General features: G+C 43.8%; 2 protein-coding genes and 1 non-coding gene across 5 annotated transcripts in view; 2 read left to right on the top strand and 1 right to left on the bottom strand.

Annotated features, from left to right (window-relative positions):
* MFSD8 (major facilitator superfamily domain containing 8) overlaps positions 1 to 5,683 on the bottom strand; it is a 32,167-nt gene extending 26,484 nt beyond the window's left edge. For 2 of the 3 annotated variants that reach the window (XM_036762759.1, XM_036762757.1), the window contains exon 1: positions 5,436 to 5,682. Coding sequence is in view for 2 of the 3 variants with exons in the window: in XM_036762757.1 (XP_036618652.1) it covers positions 5,436 to 5,500 (65 nt within the window). In the remaining variant the exon portion in view is untranslated. Of the gene's footprint in view, positions 1 to 5,435 lie in introns of all 3 variants that reach the window. The other variant, XM_036762758.1, reaches the window with a different exon arrangement.
* A 410-nt stretch (positions 5,684 to 6,093) lies between these two features.
* Positions 6,094 to 25,893, top strand: part of ABHD18 (abhydrolase domain containing 18) — a 58,546-nt gene continuing 38,746 nt past the window's right edge. Inside the window, exons 1-4 of the mRNA XM_036763179.1 lie at positions 6,094 to 6,268; positions 16,249 to 16,329; positions 21,502 to 21,601; positions 22,283 to 22,367. Of these exons, the coding sequence (XP_036619074.1) occupies positions 21,510 to 21,601; positions 22,283 to 22,367 (177 nt within the window). The 5' untranslated portion in view covers positions 6,094 to 6,268; positions 16,249 to 16,329; positions 21,502 to 21,509. The remainder of the gene's footprint in view (positions 6,269 to 16,248; positions 16,330 to 21,501; positions 21,602 to 22,282; positions 22,368 to 25,893) is intronic.
* LOC118855603 lies at positions 23,458 to 23,564 on the top strand. Its single transcript, XR_005010773.1, has one exon. It is a non-coding gene; the product is annotated as a U6 spliceosomal RNA (small nuclear RNA).

Genomic DNA, 25,893 nt, shown 5'->3' with positions numbered 1-25,893 from the left:
TAACTAATAGAACTTGCTATTGGTGTCTTCACATAAACTAAAGAAATTTGCCTTTCTTCAAGGTGAAAAGGTTTTGTAACTATTAACATACCAAGATTCTTTGTCAAACAGAAAGAGCTAAATATTATAAAAGTGATTAAATCATAAATCGGTAGGTGGCAGAAAATTAATAGTTTGGGCTCTGAAACCTGTGGACGATTGGGAGTCACTGAGGCTATATGCCAGAGGCACCATAAGAAGCTTCCAGGGGAAGTCTGATCTTGTTCCCAGGGGTAATTTCAGAGCACAGCAAATATAACGTGAAAAATATCTGCTCTTATTCCAAAGTTAATGCCATAGACACAATTCTTTCCTGGAACATGGTAGTTAGAAGGAACTGATGGGAGGAATGTCCACATCAGGAACCATGAAATCAGACCCAAACTTAAAAGGCTGCTAAGGATATGTTTTCTATACTTTTTAGGATACCACAGTAGTGCTCGCAGCATCCTGTTTGCGCATCTTTTATACACATCTATTTGTAGTACTGCTTAAAAGTGAATCTCTCTCCTCCTTTGGGGCCACAGCTGTTCCATACTCTTATTGATGACTTGGAAGAACCCACAGATGGCATGCTTATCAAACACAAAACTGGGAGATCATAAAGTCATTACCAAACTGGGGCCCAGCTCAGAAATATCTCTAAAAGATTTTGACAAGATAGAACTATCAGTGAAATCTAGTAAGATAAAGTTAAATATGGAAAAATGTGATGTCCTCTATGTAACCACGTGAACAAAAATTCTAAGGCACAAATACAAGAACTAGGGGACACCTCTTAGGGAACAGTGAGCTCGAGGGGAAGCAGGAGTGTGGCACTTCAAGCAGCAAAGCAAAACCAAGCTTTTCAGGGGACCCAGGATTTCATCAATGTAGGCAACTGCTGATGTAAAAATTAGTTCTGCAGAGAGAGATCCATGCAGATCAGCAAATCTCAGGTAACAATGTATGGTCCCATGGTGATACCTAGGGGCCTGGGTCACAGCCAGAATGTGTCAGCAGCAGAATTTGAAGGCCTCTCTTTGAAGTTTCAAGGCTGACAACAACCAGTGTTCATTATCGAAGACAAGGGAATTTAAGAGCCACACTAAATTTATGCTCTGGTTAGACCACACCTGAATAGGATACTGGAGTTTAAGGTGCCACATTTTAGGATAATTAGTTTCCTATTTATAGGGTGGGATCAAGTTTACAAAGCCTTTTCTCCTAACAAGCCAGATGGCAAGTAGAGAGTTTATTCTTCTGGCGTGTTGGGGGGGAGGGGGGGAAGGGGGGAAGGGGTCCGGTTTCTAGTGAGGAAACTCCTTCCACCAATTGATTGAGATCAAATCATTGTTCTATAACTGAAGAGTCTCCGAGGCCAGGCAAAGCATCCTCTAGAAAAATCTGACTTGCGAGCAAATCTGAGCTGAGATTCAAAGCCAAGTCTCCTAACTGCTTCTACTACACCACAATGGAAGTCGTCATCCAGAGTAGAGCTGGTGAGGGGTTTCAGAACTGTGGCAGGAGGCATGGTCAAACAAATCAGAAAACCTGAGGAGAAAATGAGAGGAGGGAGGAAGAAGGGGAATTTGTTTGGAGCCAGAGGATGGAGTCTGAAGCAAAGGACCAACACTACAAAAATCAGCCCATTTATTAGATGACTACTATGTGTCGGGCCCTAAACTAAGCACTAGAGATACAAAGAAATAAATGAAACAATAGTTTAGATTCTGTTAAGGGAAACAATTTATTAAAAATAAGCACATACAAAATAAACACTAGATAACTTTTAGGGGAGGTACACTGCAGCATTTCTTCTCAGATATGTGATAGACTAGGTGATCTCTGAGGTCCTGACGTTCAGCAGAGTCTGAAGGAGCCCTAGATCCGGAGTCAGAAGACCTGGGTTTGAATCAGGGCTCACCTCTCCCCATCTGGCTCACCGTAATCAAGGTTACTCTTTCTGTAACGTGAGGATATTAGAAAAGCCAGATCTCAACAGGTGACCTCTGGTCTAATATCAAGCAGCTTCAAGTAAATAGCAGGTGAGAAAGAGACAAATACAATACACTAGCAGCCGAGCCTCCTGGACGCTATGTCTTCCATCTGTCCCACCACAACAATGGAGGACCTCCTGACCTCTCAGGTGGACCACTGTAGCAGCTTCCTAATGTTCTCGCTGGGTCCAGGCCTGGTGTCTCCCCTCTAATCTGGCCTCCCCATAGACAGCCAGTGAATTTCTGACTGTGACATTCTCTCTCCCAATAAATCAAGGGGCTCTCAACTACCTCTGGGATCAAGTCCAAACTCGTGCTCGGCTTTTAAAGTCTTTGACCCCATCTGCAAGCTCCCCTTCAGGCTCTGGGCAGTGCAGCCAAATTGGCCTTCTTCAGGTTCCTCACCTGTGCACTCCCATCACCGATTCTGTGCAAAGCACGGGCTCTGCCCAGTGCCTGGAGGGAGTGGCCTCCTCATCTCCATCCTGGAGAATGCCTAATTTCCCTCGGAGCTGAGCTCAGCCTAAGTGCTACCTGGTGTAGTCAATGCCTTTTCTGATCATTCAGTTTACTTGGTGAATATTTTGCGTGTATGAGCACCTTGAGCCTGGGGCTCTTTGATTTTACTCTGCACTCAGCAGGTGCTTATTAAATGCTTGTTGACTGGAGGATGAGTATTAACCATAACGTATTACCTACATGACCTTGGGCAAGTTCTTTAAACCACTTAAGGCCTGGTCTGTGGGAGGGTTGACCTATGGCACTGCTCAATCATGGCAGCTCTTCTTACTTCTTCTGGCCCACTTCTGGTGAACAGGCTTATTGATGCCCACCAATGGTCTTCATCCTCACCTCCCTGAACCCTCTTCTCCGCCCCCACCCCCCAAGTGTTTCACTTCTCTATTAGAATGAAAGCTCCTAGAAAGAAGAGCTACATTAGGGGAGGGGGACAGAGAACATCACCCCACCCCCAACCTAAGGGTGGGTATCACTGACACACCTGTGCTTTCCACCTGCCTTCCTTTCTCACTAAATGAGGGGCCCATTTTCTTTCCTGACCCACAAATCTCCTTGACAATTTCCTCTGCTCCACTTCTCACATGCAAGTCCTATCTGTGCCCAACACCTGGCTCCCACTGCCCTCGTTTAACAAGACAATCTGTGAAGAACCCAAACGGTGCCAGCAAATGAATCACAGCAGAAGTGGGAAAACACTGACCTTAGGAAGATGAGTTTCTGTTTGGAGGACAGCCTGGGAATCCTCCAGTGTAACCCAGCCTGCTATGTCTTCCCTGTGCAGCTCTGACTAGTTCACAGTCACTCACTGCAGGTGCCCGAGACACCCACTGCCCAACGGACTACATCCAGCTGCACATTCCTGTGTATGTGGTAACACAAACTCAAATGACCCTGGGAAACATCTGAAGTGAGGCTCAGTCTTCCCATCCTTGGCAAAATTTAAAAAGAAAATCAGGAAGGTGTGAAAAGTTCCTTTGGTCAAACACAGGGGCAGTGGTGAGAGCTGAAAAGGATGGAAACCAGAAAAAAACAACAACCCCAAAACAAAACAACCAGATTCAACCCAAATGCTACAGGAATCTGAAGCTATTTTGTTGAAGAGCAAATGTCTTAATAAGCCCTGAAGGCACAATTTCGTTACATAGAGCAGAGTGCAAAGACCAAGGATGGGAAGGGCCATTAGGGGAAAGGGTGAAATGGTTAGGATCTTCTATTTAAAAAGGCAGTGCAGTATAGAATGCATTAGAAATATTTTAAGGCAAAATGGTTTTAAAAATGAAAATACAGTGCTTCAAAGGGAAGCCTTCACCTATCCAGGAAACTCTTATCTAGAACTGTTCAGTTGGTTTTCAGTTGTGTGGCTCTTCCTGACCCCCTTTTGGAGATTTCTTGGTTTGTCATTTCCTTCTCCAGCTCATTTTACAGATGAGCAAACTGAGTCAAACAGGGTTAAGTCACTTGCCCAGGGTCACACAAACAGTAAGTGCCCGAGGCTGGATTTGAACTTTAGGTCTTCCTGACTTACAGGCCTAGCACTCTATCCACCGTGCCACCCATATCTGGAATAGGATTGTCCGATATTCTGGGGCCGGTCAAGTTTCAATTCAATTTAGTTACTTCACTGTATTTGTTTCATATACAAAGAGGACATGATTATGTTGACTGACCAGTATTTTTTAAGTACAGAATACCAGTTTAAGTGTGACAGGATTCAAAGTGGAATAACTGTAACCCAAGGGGAAAAAAATCATTCTCACATGAAAACAGTAAGCGGTGTAACGTGATACGCAGAACTACAAACCGATCTCTACTGAATCACTAATGCCAGGGAGATGGCCTCCCTCCAGAGATTCAGCAAAGAGCAAAAGGGGGCATTGCTATGTCAATATCAATATATGTCAATATATTGGGCCGTTTTAAATGCGCTAATTGGGATCTGATGGCCAAGACTGAAAAAACAGTGCGCTCCCTGACCGGCGGGGGCAGGGCGGGGGCAGAGCGGGGACAGCTCTCCTCTGCGCTGAAATGCTCTGAGGCTCCGAAGAACCAAACGCGGAGAGGTGCGACCGTGGGTTTGGATCTTTTAACGCGGCCCCTTTTCCCCTGGAACCCGCCGGGACTGCGCTGGGGGCGGGGCAGCTGCGCTTTCGGGGTCAGAGCGGGCAAACGAGAGCAAGGAGGCAGTTTCTAAGTATTTACTGCCCCTCTCCGGGTGGGGGCAAAGACCTGGGGAGGGAGGGGAGGGGTCCCATCCAGGGGCAGAGCTGTCATTGGCGCATGATTACGAAATGGGGGGGGGGCGGAGCCGACGGAACCAGGAGAACAACTTACACGTGATCGTAAAGACAAAAATCCTGGTCTACGCAACGACCAAGGCGCAGCACTGATATTAATGTATGTGCACATAGCACATGCTGCGTTGTCATGTAATGGACAGCACGTTTACGTTATCGTACATATGATACACAAAACTGCATACGTGCTATATACGCGATCTATGTGACACACCCCCATCGCGCTCTAAGGTCTGGAAAGCGCTGGACCAATCTCTCCTGTGCTGTCCCGGAAGAGGCTGTGATGGTTATTGCACCCCCATTTCACCGATAAGGATCGGGAGGCAGTTGCCCGTGCTCTGACCTCTTGGACGTGGTGGTCGGCGGGTGCTGAGCGCTCCGTCCTCGCTCCAACACCACCACGGGGCGGAGGGGGCCGGCTCTGCCGGAGCGCGCATGCTCGCAGTGAGAGGAGAAAACATAACTATCAACACGGGAGGCAGCGGCTTGACCTTACCCCCAGCCCTGCCGCCCTTCAGCCCCTGCCTCTGTGTCCCCGTAGTCAAAGGGGCAGAGCTCCGGACGCAAGCCTCCATGGCCCCGGATCCTCGGGCCCCCAGCTCACCTGCTCCCTGGGCCCTGCTCTCCCAGCAGAGGCTGCTGTTCCTCGGCGGTTCCGGGGGTGGCCATGACAAGCCTACCGCCGCAGCCTCGGCGCTCGGACCCTACTCTGAGGCTGGGGAGGAGGCGGTGCACGCGCAGGGGCCGGGACCGACTCCGCGACACTCTGTGGCCCTTCGCCAACCCCGGGCCGCACCGGCGCTCTTCGCTTTTTAATCTGCGGCGCCGGAGCGCGTGCGCAAGAGAGGGAAGCAAGCAGCCTGCGGCGCTTGCCCGGCCTGGGGCGTAGGGCGCGTGCGTAGGAGGGCGGGACTGGCTGGAGATCGCAGGCATCCCCGCCCCTCCCCCTCCCCGCGCCCCGTGACCCTTCCCTGGCAGCCCGCCAGATGGCGGCGCCACCTAACAGGAGATGGAGGACCGACGGGGTCCAAACGGACGCTCGCCCCTCCCCCGGCCGCGACCGCAGTCTCCTCCCCCCGCGGGGAGGGGTGCGGCAGGTGGGCCTGAGAGGAGGAGCCTCAGACTGGGAACGGGGAGGGCCTGGGCTGCGGAAGAGTTGTTTGGGGGTCCCGGGGTGGCGGCCTTGGGTGAGTGGCGCGAGGCTGGGGTGAGGGTGGGGGCGGAGCGCTCTCCCTGCCCCTCCCCCCACTCCAGGCGCGCGCGCGCCCGAGGCTGGAGGGCAGAGGGTACGTGCAGGACGGCGCGCGCAGGCCTCCGACCAGGCTGGAAACTAACCCCCCGCGGGCAAGAGGAAGGGGCTTTTGGTGCACCCCGCGGCGTCCCCCCTGGGCCCCGGGCTTCGATGCGCTCCACTTCCTGCCGCTCAGGTGACCTTGGGTAAGTCGCTTCTCTCTGGGCCTCAGTTTCCTCCTGTGTAAGGAGGGGGGAGAGGCTCGGATCCCGGGCTGGGGTCGCGGACCTTTTCCCGCCTGTTACTCTTGGGGTGCCTCTTTATTTTATTACTTGGGGGGGTAGCTCCTCAACCCCCCCCCCGCGTAGCCCGCCCTTGAGGACTCTTCCCCTCCCCCCACCGCCGTTTGTGCTCGGTCCCCCCAGCGGGGCGCTACCGGGAGCCCCACCTGTACGAGGGGAGGGGAGAGGGAGCCCCGGGCCTGTAGCCGGGAGAGACCGCGGGCACTAGCGAGTCCCAGCGGCTTCGTGAACTGGACGGGGCCCCTGGGCCGTGCACCCCGAGCTATCCTGCGGCCGCTCCGCGCTCCCCGAGCTCCGGCCGGGCCCCTCTTCCGCCCTGCATCCAGGGCCTCCGGCTCCGCGTGTGTGCGTGTGCGTGGGACCCCCGCCGGGTGAGGGCCTCGCCAGTGTTGGGGTTTTCTCCGTGAGGAGCCCAGAGTCCCCCTGGAGCTGGTTCCCGCAGGAAGCCCTCCTGAACTGGGCCGTTCAGTCTAGCACTTGCACAGCGACTAGGACTAGAAGGTGCCTTTTTATTTTCCGGCTTAGCTTTGGGAGCATCCTTTTTTTAATTTGCCCACAAGGGTTCAAGGATACGCCAGGTGCAGCCGCCTTCCTCCGGCGGAGGCTCCTCCTTGAGACCCGAAGGTTGCTGCTGCCCAGCCGGGTTGATAGTTTTCCCAGTTCTCCGAATGAGTGAACTCATAGGTCTGGTTCAAAAAAAAAAATTGAAACTAATCCGTCCCTCAGCTATTTGACTAGAAAGTTTAAGGATTGTAAATGCTTTTTCACTTTTTGTGATGTCCGATGGAAATCAGGAGAGCATAAAAGAAAGGGTTCTGTTAAATATTGAGGCCACAAACCTGTACCCTGACTTTGCTGAAAACCCAGGCTCCTCTTTGGCTTTGGCCTGCTCGTCTGTGACTGAGCAAGCTTGTTTGCCTCATTTTCCTCATCTGTAAAATGCACTGGACAAAAGAAAACAAACATAAAAAAACCCGCAGCTGAACAACTCTGCGGCTAAACTCGGGGGATACAAATGCAAAAAAGAGCTCTCTAGGGAAGACTGCTCAAAAAAGACCTGACCAGGGAGAGAATGATGTTCCTGGAGAAGAAACCTGGCCAAGCAGCTGCTGGAAAATGTAGAGGCAGAGCCCTCCCTAAAGGGGAGGTCACTGCTCCACCCTCCGGCCCCCCAATCAGAGGGGAGAGGCAACCGAGCTGTCGAATATCAGGTGATGAGTTTATCCCTGTGGAGTCCTAGGCGCAGCTGATGGGAAGAGTTCCCTCCGTAAAGGGAAGCATCGGAAGGAGTTTGTGATTGCCCTTCCCGGTTTTAAAAAGTCACTTTAAAGTTCTGATTTGTTGGGGGGTGGGGGTGGGGTCTCTACCCCTTTTGCAGCTTCCTGTAAGAAAACAACTCAAATTTCAGTAACACTTTTTAAGATTTACGTAGTGCACTCCTGGGACCGCATGGCTGTCTTGCAGCTGAAACCACCAATGTGTTATCTTCCTGTCCAAATGTGAGCTTCTTAAGAGCAGGTTTTGTTTTGCTTTTCCGTTTGTATCCTCAGTACAGTGCTTTGCACATCGTTATTGTTCAATAAAATACCTTTTCATTCATTCAAAAAAGATTTACATAGTGCTCTTTTTACAACCGCCCCATCTAATAGGTAGGTGGTCTATTACCATCCATATTTTTACATGTGAGGAAGTTGAGACTGCTGAAAGGTTTAGTGGCCTCCTTCCCTTGGTCCTAGGGGCAACTTAGAATTAAGGACTTTGGACGCCAACCCCAAACTCTTTGACTATGCCTAGTGAGGAAAAATGAAAAGTGAATAAAAATGAAGTTACAGGATTAAAAATGAGGTCTCAAAAAGCCACATAGAAACATAGCTCGGCTATACCCTGCAAATTTAAAATAATTTAAGTAATTGCTTTTGAGGATAAACGTATGAGTGAAGGATATCGGTACAAAGCAACAAAATCACAGGTCATGACACTTAAATGTCTAGAGAGCAGTGATACATGATCGTTGTATTCGATGGGCAGACACTTGCTTCACTTTAGTAACACAGCTCAGCTTAATGAAATGCAGTTCTAGGAAAAAGAGCTCATTCCTTGGCAGTGAAGCACTTTTTTTTTTTGATGGAGCTAACCTTTCTGGTATTGACTTTAAGCTGGGCACTTTGCTTTGTAGCCTATAGAGGCAGATTTCCTTAATTCGATTCCTGAGCCCTATTGTTTTGTATCCTGACAGAATTCAAACAGTCTTCTGATGATTATAGCCTTGTAGAGGATATCAGAGGATTCCTGATGGAAGAAAATTTATGCTTCAGTGAAGAATGGGAGAGATAGTTCACACTTAACGTCCTTTGAAGTTATACGATTGGTCATCACTGTTAGACTTAAGAAATCTGAAGTCTTTCTGGGTTGTTTTCCTTCATCATGTTGGTGGCAGTTGATACATGGCACAGACTTCCCAAGTTCTCTGAATTCTTCATATTCATTTCTTATTATATGGCAATATTCCATTGTATTCATGCACCATAACTTATTCGACCATTCTGCAGTCAGTGAGTACTGTTTCCTTCCAGTTTTGGGCTACCACAAAAAGTGCTGCTATAAGTATTATTGTATATGAGATTCCCTAGCCCGCCCCCCCCCCCCCCCCCCCCCCCCCGAGTATGTGCCTAGTGGTTGTATCAGGTAACCAGGCAGTCATAGGGTATATACAATTGGTTGACCTTTTTTTAATAACTCTAACTCATTTTCCAGAATAGTAGGACCATTTCATAGCTCTACAAGCAATTTATTAATGTGCCTGGGTTCCCATAGCCCACGTAAAACTTAGCATTTTAAGCTTTGCCAATTTGATGAGCATGAGGTAAAACCTCAGTTTTAAGTTGTATTTTTTTCTTAGTGTTTTGGAGCTTATTTCATGTGGTTGTTTGTAGCATGGATCTTTGGGGAAAATTTTCTATTCGTTTTTGGGAAATGGTTCTTGCTCATATTTCTATCAATTATATATTGTGTGTGTATTTACATGTATATACATATATTATATCTTTATCACTATCTCATTTAGTGAGGAATTCTTCCCCTAGTTATAGTTGTTCAAGGAAGAGTCTTGCATTCTCCTCTTGATTTTTCCAGATTCTTCCTGTTCTTCAGTGATACCAATACTAGGTATATAGTATATGCCCCAAAGAGATCAAAGACAAGGAAAGGACCCTAACGTACAAAGCTATGGATAGCAGCACTTTTTGTTGTAGGGAAGAACTGGAAGGTAACAGGTCAATTGGGGGTTGGTTAAATTATGGTAATGGAGTGTTACTGGTTATAAGAAGTAAGAAAAAGGTACAGGACAGAAACTGTGTGGGACACCTACACTTGGGGATAGGGCATGCATGAATGGTGACTGAGAAAGAATGGTCCCACAAGATAAAGTCACATGGGACGAAGCTAGGTGGCACAGTGAGTAGAACACCTGCCCTGGAGTCAGGAGGACCTGAGTTCAAATGTGGCCTCAGACACTTGACACACTTACTAGCTGTGTGACTTTGGGCAAGTCACTTAACCCCAATTGCCTTGCCTTCCCCCCTCCAAAAACCAAAAAAAGAAAGAAGTTGCATGGATGTTAAGGAAAGAGGAAGTATTTGGAAAGGGAGTTCATGAATAGTGTCAGAAACAGCTGGGAAGTTGAGAAGAAAGAGAATAGAAGAAAAGGCCTTAGGAGTTAGCAACTAAGAAATGATTGCAAGAACCAATACTGTCTGAATACAGCCTGATGCATGCCCAGTTTTTCTCTTTTCTTTCTTTTCAAGTCTTGTACAAAATGTCTAATATGAAATGTTTTACATGATTGCACATGTATAAATTATCTCAGATTGCTTACCATCTCAGGGAGGGGGGGAGGAAAGGAGAAAGAATTTGGAACTCAAAACTTAAAAAGTTCAAAAACTGGTTTTAATGTAATTGGGGGAAAACTAAATTTTTTTTTAAAAAAGACATGCTCACCTTAGGAAAAAACCAGTTTTACTAGAGTAGTGGGATTAGAAGCCAGATTGAGAAGTGGGAGCTGAGGCAGGGGAGTTGAGGGGTAGAAGTGGCTTCTGTTTATTTATATGTCACTGATTTAGTCTAAGACCAAGATGTCAGAAACACCTGGGCATGGGACTGTAAAGTCAATCACGGCAACTCACCTGAGGACTTCTGCTGAGGATAACTTTAAGGGTCTTAATAGCATAGTATAATGAATTCTCCATTCAGAACTAAACATTGTTCAATGAACTAAATCAAAACATTCATAGCAAAACATCATTCAGTAGCATTCCCCAAAATACTTGTTTACACAAGCCGAGGGTCCCAGGCCAGGGTCTTCCCTAACACAACATATCATCCTTAAGGGGTAGCAGAAAATACAAACACCATCCACCTCTAGGTTACAGTAAGTTACAATCTCCTCGGTCAATACAGAGTGTCCAAGTAAAGTCCTCTTATATCTTGATTCGAGACTGGCTTCCAATCCCCATGGTTCCTTCTCCCAGGGCTGACCACTCCTAGCTCATGCCTAGATTCACACACGAGCAGGTTTCTGCTCCTGTTCCTTGTCTCAGCTCATGGGGACTGCTCCACTTCAAGTTCTTCCTGCTCCTGTCTGAAGTTTCTGCTTCTGGGAAAGCAAAGCTTAACAGAGCTACAACAGTATTTATACTCATTACCAGCACCATAATTAACACAGACTAACAGACAGGACTTCTGTCTGAGAAATTAACATACACCAACAGACAGAGTACTGGTATTGCAAGCATTCTGTTAGGCCTTCCCACAAGCAAGTTCCCCTAACTGCTCACACATACACCTCTCTCTCTCTCTCTCTCTCTCTCTCTCTCTCTCCCTCTCCCCCTCTCCCTCTCCCCCTCCCTCTCCCCCTCCCTCTCCCTCTCCCTCTCCCTCTCTCCCTCTCCCCCCCCCCTCCCCCTCTCCAAGCAATGCAATGTATACTTTTGCCAGTCTATTCAATCAGAGGCACTTCATTGCCCTAGTGCTGAGAAGCTTGGAGGTCAGCACTTAATTAAATTAACCTTACATTAAGTACTTATTGTAATACAGACACTCAACTCCAAAAGAAAAAGCAGCAAAAAGTCCCACTTTGCTTGCTGTTGCAGGGACCTATAACACCTGTAGTGCCACTGAAACGAGATTAAAATGTAATTGGGAGGACTTCCCGGGGCGGAGCCAAGATGGCGGCTGGAAAGCAGTGAGCTCCCCGCCGAGTCCCTCCAAAAACCTATAAAAAATGGCTCTGAACCAGTTCTAGAACTGCAGAACCCACAAATCAGCAGAGGGAAGCAGAGCTCCAGCCCAGGACAGCCTGGATGGTCTCTGGGTGAGGTCTGTCCCACACGGAGCTGGGAGCAGAGCAGAGCCCACCATGAGCTGCTCGGACCAACCAGACCAGGAGCTGGGCGGAGCGGGCCCTAGCACCCTGAATCAGTGAGCTGCAACAGTTACCAGACTTCTCAACCCACAAACACCAAAGACAGCAGAGAAGGTTAGTGGGAAAAGCTGTGGGAGTGGAAGGAGTTGGAGGTGGGGCAGCTACAGCTGCTGTTGCTTCTGGCCCCAGGCCCACCTGGTGGGAGGAATTAAGTGGCAGATCAGAGCAGGAGTGCACAGCCTGCTGAAGATCTAAGCCCAGTCCAGGTTGGGGGTTCTTGGGGAAGGAGGAGTGCTGGTGTGGCAGAGCTGGCGCATCCCACCAAAGCATGGAACATAGAACTCTTTAGTCTACAAGCAGTCATACCTTGCTGAAAAACTCAAGGGTCAAGTTAGCTGGTTGGGAACATGGCCAGGCAGCAAAAACACACCCAGATTCAGTCTCAGACTTTGGATTCTTTCTTTGGTGACAAAGAAGACCAAAACATGCGGCCTAAAGAAGTCAACAAAGTGCAAGAGCCTACACCAAAAGCCTCCAAGAAAAACATGAACTGGTCCCAGGCCATGGAAGAGCTCAAAGAGGATTTGGAAAAGCAATTTAGAGAAGTAGAGGAAAAATTGGGAAGAGAAATGAGAAGGATGCGAGAAAACCATGAAAAATGTAATTGGGAAATATTTAACAAAATAAATAAAAATAAAATGTAGGTAATACTAATGTGTGGTTTTCTAAGTCAATATACAACCCACAGGAATTTTGAGTTTGACACCATTGGTCTAAGATAATTTATAAATGTACATATAAATTTACTAGTTGCCCAACAAATTAGTGATTAAGGCCTGAATTGAATGCTTAAACTTCAGGAAGAAACTTTCTAGCTAAATTAATTATCTAGCTGTTTACTTGTACATAATTATGTATTCAAAGTTACCGTGACTACCTCATTTCTCCTTTGAGTAGGATAGATGGGTTCTGTGGCTCACTCTGACTTAGTGTTCGTGAATTTATAGGGTTGGGCTGTATCTCTTTCCTCTTTTCTTCCTGTTCCCCCAAAGACATACTGTTTGTATTAAATAAGGTCCACAATTCCCAGAGCTACTAGTTTATAGGATGAAAATATATTTGTTCTGATGAAATAGGAAGATGCACAGAATTTGATGGTTGGAAGGGACCAGTTCAGATTCCATATCTTAAGAGAGGTCCCTACTATAAGTAACATACCCCACAGGAAGTCTTTCTTTTTGCTTTTTGATTGAAGACCTCTGAGGAGAGGGATACCATTGCATTTTAAGGTTGCCCCAGTCTACTCTGGGATAGCTCTAACTGTTGGAAGTTATTCTTCACTTCAAGCCCAAATTTTCCTCTTCACAACGTCCTTCCTATTGCTCCTGGTTCTGCCCTCTCTGGCCAAACAGAATTAATCTAATCCTTCAATCTGACAGCTCTTCAGATACATGGATGTAGCTCTCATGTCCAAATATGATAGTTCCTTCAATTTCTCATATGACGTGCAGTGGTCTCCACCATCCTACTCTAGACAGTCTCTCAACTTATCATTGCCCTCCTTAAAATCATGGTGCCCAGAAGTGAGCACAGTAACATTCAAGAAGAGGTCTGATGGGGTCCACGAGAAACTGTGCCTGTAGGAGAAATGATTTATTATACTGCTTACAAAAATTATTATACTGTTTAAATGCAAACCTGTGTGATTAAAGCCTGTCAGCACCCAGAATGTCTCCTGACCCCAGTAACTCTCTAGGAATGTTGGAGATGACTACAGGGTATTTTTGGGTTCCCTCAGGTCCTGGATCCATCCAGAGCATTCTTGTTTTGGAACCATCCAAGCTTGTGTTGAGTTGCCATGTGTTTGGGCTTCATTCAAATTTTATTCAATCTCCATGTCAATCTACCTTGCTTTCAAGTTTCCCTCTTGGAAAAATTGCTTAACTGAGGTTCATGTGCAGGCACATTTGTCTAAAACCCAAACATGTAAACTTCCTGGAGCCTGGATGTAAACCTACTTTCCAGCTCACTCTGTACTACTAAACAATCTAATAAATTTCTTTCTAAAACTATTTCAGATTTGGGGTTTGTTCTTGCAAATGACATGCCCAAGATCACTTTGTCTCTATAAAGATTAAGACTGTTATTGGTCTTGGCACATTATAACTGTGTAGTGGTTGGTGGGCCACAAAGGTAAGTTATTTATAGTCTGATTCTTAGCCCAGAAATTGTTTCAGTATGTCACCGTTAATTCTGCTAAATAAGATCTTGTCTTCTTCTTCTGAACTATCTTTAAAAAAAATATCTTGGGGCAGCTAGGTGGTACAGTCAGTAGAGCACCGGCCCTGGAGTCAGGAGGACCTGAGTTCAAATCCGGCCTCAGACACTTGACACATGTCCTAGCTGTGTGACCTTGGGCAAGTCACTTAACCCCAATTGCCCTGCCAAAAAGCAAAAAATAAAAATAAAAATAAATCTTATAGCACAAAATTTAATCACACCCTGGTAGACTCTCTGAGGGGAAGGATGGTGTTGTGCTCTTGTTTTTATTCTCAAGAGCAGGGGTGGGGAACCTGTGGCCTTGAGGCTGAAGACCTCCCAAGATTTGAAAGGAACCTCACTCATCATCTAGTGGAGCCCTTCCCTGAAGCATAAACTTCTAACAGTCCTCTATAACAACAGGATAGGTGATCATCCAGCCTCCGTGTTATGGCCTTCAGTGTCAGGAGATGTACTGTCCCCCTAAGGCAGCACATTCTATTAGGGCAGATGGTGTCATGGAACGACAGAGACAGCATTGTTCCTCAGCCTGCGTTCTTCCAGCTTTCCTGGCATCAGTTTTAGCTGCCTTCTTGCTCTCTAGAAGGTTCCACCCAAGGCGTGAACTGTATTTTGCTCGAAAAGTAGGGTGCAGTAAAGCATTGGTTTGAGAGACAAGGCACTAAGTATTTAGCACCTGTTTCGCAGGGAATAGACTCCCAATATTTGTTGCTCTCAGTTGACAAAGATGGAAGTAGTCACTGTAGCATTGCTCTTGGTGGAGCTGTCAGCTGTCCTTCTGGGAGGTAATTTGGAATCATGCCAAGAAAGTGACTGATATGTCCAGATTGTTTGACTCAGGGTAGGCCTATATGCCAATGAGGTCAGAGTAGAAAGGTCCCATATATATCACAATATAGTAGCACTTTTTGAAGTAGCAAAGAATTGTAAAGAAATAGGTGCCCATTAGCTGGGAAATGGCTAAACAGTCTGTGGCGTGTCAGTCTAGTATCCTATAACAGCAATGTTACTGCACTGTACAACAGTGACTGCAAAGAATGCAGAGAAACATGGGAAGAATTTATGTATATATGAAATTAGGGAGGATGAAGTAAGCAGAACCAAAAAAATAATGTACACAATTACAACAGTGTAAATGGGAAGAACAAGAAAAAGGACCAAAAACAATTAACCTCAAATGCTGTGAAATTGCAATGACCAAGCTTGGCCCCAAAGAAGAGATGACATTGCATCTTCCTTCTTTGCAGAGGTGCAGGAGACTGCATGTGGTTTGTCCAGCCTTTTTGTAAAATGTTCTTTTGTTATGAGGGAGAGGATAGGTAGGGGATATATTGGGAAATGAAACTGATGTAAAAAGAAGAGAAATTCTTTTTTCTTTTAAAGTGGAAGAATTGTCGTCTTCTCAGACAGATTTTTAAAAAGAATGCTTATGAGTGAGCAGAGCAGAGCCAGGAGAACATTGTGCACAGCCACAGATATATGGATTCCGTGAGGACCAACCCTGACATACTGCGCTCTTCTCAGCAACCTAAGGGGCAAGGACAACTCCAGGGGACTCACGATGGAGAATGCTATCTTCATCCAGAGAAAGAACTGTGAAGTTTGAATACAGATCGAGGCGCACTACATGATCGCCTTTTTTTGCTTCTCTTTTGTTTTTTTGGGTTGGTTTGTTTTTTTTTTGGTTCTGTTTCTTCTTTCTCATGATTCATTCCATTGGTCAAAATTCTTCTCCACGACTTGACTAGTGCATAAATTAATTCAATGCGAAGTTATACATGACAGTTATATGAGATTCCATGCTGTCTTGGGGAGGGAGGGGAGAAAATCTGGAACTCAAAACTATGTAGAACCGTGTGTGGTAAACTAAAAATAAATAAAGATATTTTAAAAAAATTTAAAAAAAAAAAAGAATGCTCAGCTGTAGAGCATTTTGAAATCTGGGGGTAAACCAGAGATGACCTTTCAGGGTTCCTCTATCCCCTTAAGTAAATGAACATTCCTGCCTCTGGGATCTGTGGTCCTCAAACTTCTGAAGGCACAGTATCAGGGCATTCAGAATATTTGCTTGCAACAAAGAAGGATCCAGTTTAGGGCCCTCTCCCTATTCTCTGGGTCTTGAGATTACTCTACCTTTCCTTCCTTTCTCCCATCCCTTCACTGTCTTCTTTCTTTGCTTCCTTAGGATTCACAGAGGAGCAGGTATTGGCTTTGTGCCTCTGCAGCTGTTGGTGTGACTTTCTGGATGCAAGGCTGGGAAGAACAGGTAGCAAACTGCATTTTGTTTTGTTTGATCTCTGATGGTTTATAACATTATCTGCAAGCCCAGAGGAAACTGAATTTTTGATGATAGAGGCCAATATGGGTAGTTTATAACTTCGAAAAATTTAAATATATGGAAAATAAAATTTTAAGAAACATCTATTGTTGCACCCCATGTGAAAATCAGTGAGTACCCTATAATCTAGAAGAGCAAATCTGCTTAATGTATCTCTAACTCTAGTAATTGAATCCTAGAATGAGCGTGTGAAGGAATCGTAGAAGTGACCTTATAGCTCAGCTCAGCAGCACAGTGTTACTTATCAATTCCTAAATTCTAAGTTGTACTATATTAAAATTATGGCAAATAGTTATTTCTGGGATTTTGGGGGGGTGTCCTTTTTTCTCTTAGAGAAAGACCTCCTGAATTGGGTTTATTTAGGTGTCTGTTCATTTGAATAATACATTTTTAATAATAAAGAATATATTTGGCACTAAAAAATACAAAGTAACATTAAATTTATGAGACTTGCCTCTTCCAATTAGATTTTAAATTTTACCAGGTCACAGTCTTTGTTTTCTTAGTGTCTCAGCTAACATGTATTAAGAATAAGAGGGCTGTACCTAACAGTTAAGAATGTTTTTAAAAGTCCCTGCCCTCAAGCAGCTCACATTCTAATGAGGGAAACAACATATATAAATAAGTAGGTACACATATGGTATGTCGACAGTGTAAGGAGACTGGTAGGAAGGGACCAGGTTGTAAAAAGTTTGAAATGCTAGAGAGCTGTAGGTTTGAGCCAGGAAGTAGTAGCCACTTAAATTTATTGAATGTGTGGGAGAGAGGTTAGGGGGAAAAGAGGGAGGAACAAAGGGAGAAATGGAAGGCGTTGATAGGGACATGGGGTGTCAGATTTTGGAAATTTTAGGAAAATTACTTTTGTAGCAGAATAGAGGGTAAGAGAGATGAATGAAGCAGGAGACTAATTGGAGAAGGCCTTTGAAGTAGTCCAGGGGAGGGGTGATGAGAGCCAGAATTAGGGTGACAGGTGGGTGAGTTAGGAGAAGAGGGAATATACCACAGAGAGCCACCTCCTTCCCCCCAGGTACTCTGACCCGATGATACTGACCTCCTTGCTGTTCTGTGAACAAGACCCTCCATTTCACAGCTCCAGGCATTTTCTCCAGCTGTCCTCAGGCCTGGATTATAATCCCTCATCATCTCTTCCTCCCAAGATCTCTAACTTCTTTTGTGTCCCAACTGAAATTTCATCTTCTGCTGGAAGCCTTTCCCAGTCAAACCCTCTTAATTCTAGTGCCTTTCCTTTGTTAATTGTTCCTGTTTGGCCTGTATACAGTTTGTATGTATTTGTTTGCTTGTTGTCTCTCCCATTAGATTGTATGCTCCTTGAGGCCTTTCTGTTGACCTCACAGCCTGGCACATAGTAGGCTTTTAATAAATGCTTATCAATTGAGATGTTGTAAAGGTCGAAGTGATGAGATTTGGAAATGAGCTGAATATGTAGAGTGAGTGAGAGTGAGTAGATGACACTGAGGGTAAGAGCCTGGGTGATGGGAAGATAATGTCATGGTACTCTCCATGCTAATAGAAAAGTAAGGAACAGGAGAGGGTTTGGAGGAAAGAAGTAAGTTCTGCTTTAGACATGTTGAGTTTGAAATAGCTACCAGATAGCTCCTTTGAGGTGTATAGAGGTCATTGGTGGTATGTGATTGGAGCTCAGCAAAGAAACTAAAGCTGAATATGTACATCTGGGAATGGGGTGGGGGGAGAGATGTAAAAAGGAATCAGTGTGTTATATTAAAGTGGAAAGATTGGCCTGGATGTTAGGAAATCAAGCTCCAGTTCTGGTTCTACCACTGGTGAATAGTGTGGTCTTGGACAAGCTCCTTAGCTTCTCGAAGGTTCTATAAAATGAAACTAAATTTGGTTTTTCGGGTTCCTTCCACTTTTCAGGTTCTTAGTAGTCTGAGAATTGGTGGAGTGGACACTGTTTCTGAGTTTTTGTGACAAGTGGCTGCCTCGTCCTCTTTCTGTCGTCCTTCTTAACTGCCGAAGCAGCCAGGTGGAGAGAACAGATAGCATCCAACAAACACTCTCTCACAGCTTTGTCTCTGCTTGAGGAGCTGAGCAGGGCCTGCCCTTTCTTTCCATCTCCATCAGTTACACACACATAGTTATGGAGTCAAGAGTCACCTGTATTTCAGTCCAACTACTTCTGTGACCAGGTCAAGTCATTGGAATTCTCTGGGTCTCAGTTTCTTCACTTTTAAAATGTATACAATAGCTGTAGCTACCTTTAACAGGCAGGTTGTGAGGACCAAAGCCAAATATGCCCCACTGCCTGGTTTTGTACATAAAACTTTATTTTAAAATGTAAAAACTATTCTTAGCTCTCGGGCCATACTAAAGTAGGTGACTGTTTGTCCCTCCTCTCTCTAAACGCAAGCTAATATAATTCAGATGCCTTCTTCTTTCCCATTTCTTAGTTGTGTATCTGTCTCCTTCTTAAAGTCACTACTACAAAGGCATATAATTGTCAGAAAGAAAAAAAACTAATACTGTATTTATGTACCAGTCTAACAAACAATTTTGAGATTAATTCCACTTTTAAAAAAATCTAATGGTACTTTCTCCTCCTTCACCCATGTCTCACACAATGAAATGGTTTTACTCCTTTCCAAGGCAAGCAGTCCTGTTCCATCCTGTCCGGTCCTTTCTTTCCCCCCCCCCCCCCCCACTGCCCCCTCATTGCCTCCTCTATGATCCTCACTCTTTTACTTCTTTTCTATGTCTCTCTCCCTCTGTTGGTACCCATGCCTTCTCTGTCCTGAAAAAAACCGACTCTAATCCTAACTGCATGCTGTCTCTAATAGATACCTCTACTTTATCTCCTTTTACTCTCTGTAACCTCTTCTAGTCTGGCTTCTGACCTTATCATTCCACCAGAACTTCTCTCTCCAAAGTTACCAGTGATCTCTTATTTGCCAAGGCCCATGGCCTTTTCTCAAACCTCTTCCTCCTTGATCTTTCTGCAGCCTTTGACACTGTTGATCACTCTCTTCCCCTTTGATACTTGATTCTCTTCCTGGTTTTCTCCCTGTCTGTCTCTTTTGCTGGATCCTACTCCAGATCAGCCCCCTAACTATTTTGTCCCCCAGGGACCTGTTTTGGACTTTTTTCTTCCTCTGTACCATCTCACTTGGTGATCTCCTTAGTTCCCATGGATTTAATTACCATCTCAGTGCTGGTGATTCTCAAATCTCTCTGCTGACCTCCTATCTCCTGTCTGTAACTGCCTTTCATACATCTCAAACTTTATATGCAGCAGACATCTTAAAACTCCAAATATCCAAAACAGAACTCATAATCTTGCCCTTTAAACCCTCTCTCCTACTACCCTCCCTCTTACTTTAGACTGCAATACCAGTCTTCTGGTGCCTCAGACTCACAGCCTAGGAGTCATCCTGGATTCCTTATTATCTGTCCCCTCACATAGCTAAGCTGTTGCGAAGGCTTGTCATTTCTATTTCTAGAACATCTCAAGAATATAGTCCCCAATGTCTTCTGACACTGCCCCCACCCTGGTGTAGGCCCCCATCACCTCTTGCCTGGACAATTGCAATAACTGCTGGTGGGTCTGCTGGCCTCAAGTCTCTCCCCACTCCAGTTCATCTTCTATTCAGCCACTAAAGTGATTTTCCTAAATTGCAGGTCTCATCATGTCACCCCCAGCTCAGTTAACTTTAGTGGCTCCTTGTTGCTGCCAGGGTTAGATACAAAGTACTCTGGCATTCAAAGCCATTCATAACCTAGCCCCTCCTGCCTTTCCAGTCTTCTTATACCAATCTCCCTGTAACCCATACTCCTTGATCCAGTGACACTGACCTGGCTGTTCCATGAACAGGACACTCCATCTCTGGCTCTAGGCATTCCCTCTGGCTGAATTGGGCCCCACCCCCCATGCCTGGAATGCTCTCCCTCTCTTACCCTGCCTACTGATCTCTCTGGCTTCCTTTAAGCCCCAAATAAAATCCCTTCTTTTACAGGAAGCCTCACCAACCCTTCTTAACTCTAGTGCTTTCCCTCTGTTAATTCCTTCCTATTTATCCTGCTTCTAGCTTTCGTTGTATATATTTGTTTGCATGTTGTCTCCCCCTTTAGATTGTAACCTGAGGGAAAGGACTTCTTTTGCCCCTGTTTGCACTTAGCCCAAGGCCTACCACACAGTAGGTGCTTAATAATTTTTTATTGATTGATTGATTGACAGAGAGGACCATGTGACTTTTCATCTTAGTGTTCTCAGTGTCTTACACATGTTACTTAAATCCTTGTTAAATTGAAAGGGGGGAAAAACTCTACCATTTCTATAGCACTTTAAGATTTGCAAAGTGCTTTACAATTGTCATCTCATTTCATTCCCACAACAGCCTGGAAGGGCTCATTTTTTATAGATGAGTTGAGGGAAGCTAGCTAACTTGCCCAGGGTCACGCAGCACATAAGTGTCTGAGGCTGGAATTGAACTCAAGTCTTTTCTAACTCCAGAGCAATGCTATCCACTACTCCACCTGGAGCGCTAATTATTAGAATGCTTTGTTAGAAATGCAAGTTTAGGGGCAGCTAGGTGGCACAGTAAGTGGAGCACCTGCCCTGGAGTAAGGAGAACCTGAGTTCAAACCCGGCCTCAGACACTTGACATACTTACTAGCTGTGTAACCTTGGGCAAGTCACTTAACCCCAATTGCCCTGCCTTCCCCCGGGCAAAAAAAAAAAATCGCAAGTTTAGATTCTTTTTTTGTATGTTTTAAATTCCCCTTAACTGAATGAAATAAACTTAAAATCTGAATTACCCCCAACAACTACCAAAAACTGTCTGTGGGTTGAAAGTTCAGTGGTAAAGAGTATTCAGAAGTCCATGAAAGCCACAAGGAAATATTTTAAAAACAGATGGCCTCTGTTAATTTTGCTTCCATTGCCACTTTTCCTCTTTTATTTCAACTTCTTTTCTCCTTTTCCTCATCTCATGGCATTTTGTCCAACCTTGTTCCCAAGGGAAAAATTTAAGCTTCAAAAGTTATACTTGCTAGAAAGTTCTCCTGTTCAAGAGTGGCATATTAAAATCAATTCAGAGCAGTGTGATGTGTGTGTTTGCTTTTTAGGTGTCCTAATGGGTGTGAGCAAGTTAGATGTTTTTTACCGACGGCTCCTCCTCACAAAGCTTTTCATCAGAGGATGGGGAAGGCCTGAAGATCTGAAGCGGTGAGCATTTTGCCATGCACATTTAGACTAGACTTGCGATTGTCATTTTGCATGAAGTTAGTCCATGTAAATATTTAATTTAGATCATTTAGTTCTTTCCCCTTCAGGTTGGCTGCAGAGATGATATGTTTGGCCAGGAAAGCTCTCTCTAGGATCATCTCCTAAGTGACAAAGGGTCGTGTTTTGTGGGGATGAGCGCCTACACTTGTGAATGCTTTTAAAGCTGGTACTTACCACTGTTAGGTTTGCAAAAGCACTTTATGTAGGTAATCTCATTTGATCCTCACAACCATAGTAGGAGGGAGGTGCTGTTTATTATCCCTGTTTTACTGTCCAAGACACTGAAGCAAACAAAGTTCAAGTGACTTGACTGCTGTCACACACTTTCAAGTAACATATCATTAAAATAGTATATTAATAGTTATTATCCTTCAAATCAAAAAGTTTCTTATTTATCTTTCCTAAATTTTACTATGAAATTGTAAATTATGTTTATTAGGAAGCATTTCGTACTTAAAAATTAAGAATACTTAATAGAACCATAAACTGGATTTTTTGGAATAGGTAAAAAAAATCTTAGTAATCAAGCATCTTGACCAAGTTTCAGTTATTTTGTAATGTGATTATTTTTATCATTGATGAAAAACTGAAATCATTTCTTTTTTCTTTTTTTCATAATAGACTGTTTGAATTCAGAAAGATAATTGGTAACCGAGAAAAATGCCAGAATATGGTTTCAAGAGATTATCCAGTGTACATTGACAAGGTATTCAAAATAAAAATATGTAGTTATCAGAATTTTAATGAAAACCTATGCCGAGGTTAGATTGAATGTTAAAACGTAATAAGTATTAAAACATGAATAAACTGCTTTTTATTACATGCGATAGTATTTGCATATGAAACTTATTGTTGATCAGTCTTTAGGTATTTATTATGTAATCCTTAGAGAATCAACTAAAAAGCTAGTTGAAGTAATAAACAACTTTAGCAAGTTGTGAGACAAAAAAAATAAACCCTCATAAGTCATCAACATTTCTATATATTACCAACAGAGTCCATAAAGAAGAGAGAGAGAAATTCCATTTAAAATAACTGTAGACAGTACAAAATACTTGCCTGCCAAAACAAACCCAGGAAATATATGAACATAATTACAAAACACTTTTCATACAAAGTCAGCGCTAAACAATTGGAGAGATGGTAATTGCTTGTAGGTAGGCTGAAACGATAAAAATGACCATTCCACCTAAATTAGGCTACTTAGTGCCATATTAATCAAACTACCAAAAAATTATTTTATAGAACTAGAAAAAAGTAGCAAGATTGATCTGCAGCAAGTAAGGGTCAGGAATATCATGGGAATTGATGGAAAAAACATGAAGGAAGGTGGCCTAACCATGCTAGATCTCAAACTGTGCTGTAAAGGGGTAATCATCAAAAAAATCTGGTACTGACTGAGATACAGAGTGATGGAAAGTATGACAGAAACTAGGTATAGACTAACATCTCACACCCCCATACTAACATAAGGTCAAAATAGGTACATGATTAACACATAAAGGGTGATACCATAAGCACAATAGGGGAGTGTGGAATAGTTTACCTGTCAGATCTATGGATAAGGGAAGAATTTAGGATCAAACAAGAAACAGCATTAAAAGATGTAAAATAGATAATTTTAATTATATTAAATTAAAAGTGTTTTGCTCAAACAGAACCAGTACAACCAAAATTAGAAGGAAGCAGAAATGGGGCAGGGGAAGGGTGGCGATTTTTTACCACAAGTATGTCTGATAGACTTTATTTCTCAAATATATAAAGAATGGAGTCAAATTTATAAGAATACAAGTCATGTGCTCGCTTTGGCAGCACATATACTTAAATTGGAACAATACAGAGAAGATTAGCATGGCCCCTGCACAAGGATGACATGCAAATTCATGAAGCGTTCCATATTTTTAGGGGTGATGGTTGAGGAGAAAAATTCAGATGAGAAAGAGAGTAAGGGAGTATTAAAAATGTGGAAACAAAAATTTGAATAAAAGAAGAGGGGGGAAATTGTAAGAAATGGGAGGAGGAGTTTTGTTTCCACAGAACTAAAGGCGTACTTCCCCCCACCCCAGCTTTAGCAGAAACCAGGCCTCAGGTTAAAGGTCAGAGGCTTGTACGCATGCTTAAACTAGACATTTGAGGAGGCAGTCAGGAGAACTAGAGAGGCCAAACCGGTTAAACGAGTTCAAGCTTATCAAGGGTCTTGGTCTAGAGTTCAGGCCTACTGATTTGCATAATTTGCATATGTTAAAGAGGGAAGGTAGGGGAAATAAAGAATGTAGATTACTCCTAAACTCAGACAAGGAAAATCTAATTAACTCCACTTCTGCTTCTGTATCCTTATTATCCTACCTATATAAACTGTATAACCTAGGAAAATTGTAAAAAGTAAAGAATGTAAACTAACCATAACTCAAGCAGGAGTGGAGGAGATGGTTACCCTCACTCCTGCAGCTGTATCAGTGTGAGTGTTCCCAGTGAGCACTATACTCGTTCTCTCGAGGAGTGTAATAAAAGCCTTCCTCTGCTCCCCCCCCCCAAAAAAAGAATACAAGTCATTTCCCATTTGAGAAATGGTCAAAGAATATGAACAGGCAGTTTTCAGGCAAAGAAATCAAAGCTATCTATAGTCATATGAAACATGCTCTAAATCACTCTTGAATAAAGAAATTCAAATTAAAACAACTCTGAGGTTCCACCTCAGGCCTATCAGATTGGCTAATATGACAGAAAAGGAAAATGAAAAATGTTGGAGAAACGGGAAAATTGAGAAACCAGTGCACTTTGGGGGAGTCATGACTGATAACCCATTCTGGAGAGCAATTTGGAACTAAGCCCAGAAGGTAGTCCAACTGTACATACCTTTTGACTGAGCAATGCCACCATTAGATCTATATCCCAAAGAAATTTTTTTTAAATTGTACAGATTTTTGTACAAAAATATTTATGAGAGCTATTTTTGGTCCAAGAATTGGAAATTGAGGGCATGCCCCTTAATGAGGGGGATGGCTGAACAAGTTGTGGTATATGACTTATAGATGATAATGGAATATTACTGTGCTGTTAGAAATGATGAACATGAAGATTTCAGAAAAACCTGGAAAGACCTACCTGAACTGATGCAGAGTGAAGTGAGCAGAACCAGGAGAACATTGTACATAGTAATTGCATTATAAGATGATTACCTGTGAGTGACTTAGCTGTTCTCAGCAAGACAATGATCAAAGACAATCCCAAAGGACTTATGATGAAAAATGCTATCCACCTCCAGAAAAAGGACTGATAGTGTCTATATACACACTGAAGCATACTTTTCTTTCTTCCTTTCTCTCCTTTCTTTCCTTCCTTCCTTTTATATTTTCTTCCACAAAATGACAAATATAGAAATGTGTTTTATAAGATCACATATGTATAACCTATATCATATCGCTTACTGTCTCAGGGAGTGGGGAGGGAATAAAAAAGTGTTAAAAATTGTTTTTTACCTATAATTGGAGGGAAGTTTTTTTTTAAATTTCCAGGCACTGTGCTGTGATCTGGAGATACAAAGGTAAAGGAAAAAGATGCTGCCCTTAAGGAGCTCACATAAAGGGGGAGACAACATGAATAATTACAAGTATATACAAAACATGTCTAAGGAAATGGTCAGCAGATGTAGGGCTTGGGGCAGGAACCATGGGGGGAATGAAGGAAACAGGAAAGGCCATACACAAGCAAAGCAAATCCACACACTGGAAAATGTCTGCCTCATTCTACACTTCGATTCTGTCTCAAGTCTTTTATATTTATTTTTTCTTTGCTATATTGTGGTCATCAGATACTGTGTTCTTCAGGTTCTACTCGCTTCACTCTGCATCAGTTCATACAAGTCTTTAAACCCATCCTTTTCATCGTTTTTTATAAAGCAGTAATAGTCCATTATGTTCATGCACCATGATTTGTATAGCCATTGTCCAATTGATGGGCACTCTTTTGTTTGTTGTTGTTCACTACAACAAAAAGTGAAATTAAATATTCTTCTACATGTGGATTTTTACCCTTTTTTTAGAAAAGCTGTTTGGATTATATGGCTGCCATTGAAATTAATGGGTCAAAGGCATGCTGAGTTTAGTGACTTTTTGAGTATATTGCTTTCCAGAGGGGCTGTACCAATTCAAGAGTTTCACCAGCAGTGCATTCGCGCGCCTATCTTCCGCTCCCAACAACTTTCATCTCTTTTATTTCTTTTTTAATGAGTG

This window comes from Trichosurus vulpecula, chromosome 6 (genome assembly GCF_011100635.1).
Source record: "Trichosurus vulpecula isolate mTriVul1 chromosome 6, mTriVul1.pri, whole genome shotgun sequence".
NCBI lineage: Eukaryota > Metazoa > Chordata > Mammalia > Diprotodontia > Phalangeridae > Trichosurus > Trichosurus vulpecula.
This window is presented reverse-complemented; position numbering and strand designations above follow the sequence as displayed.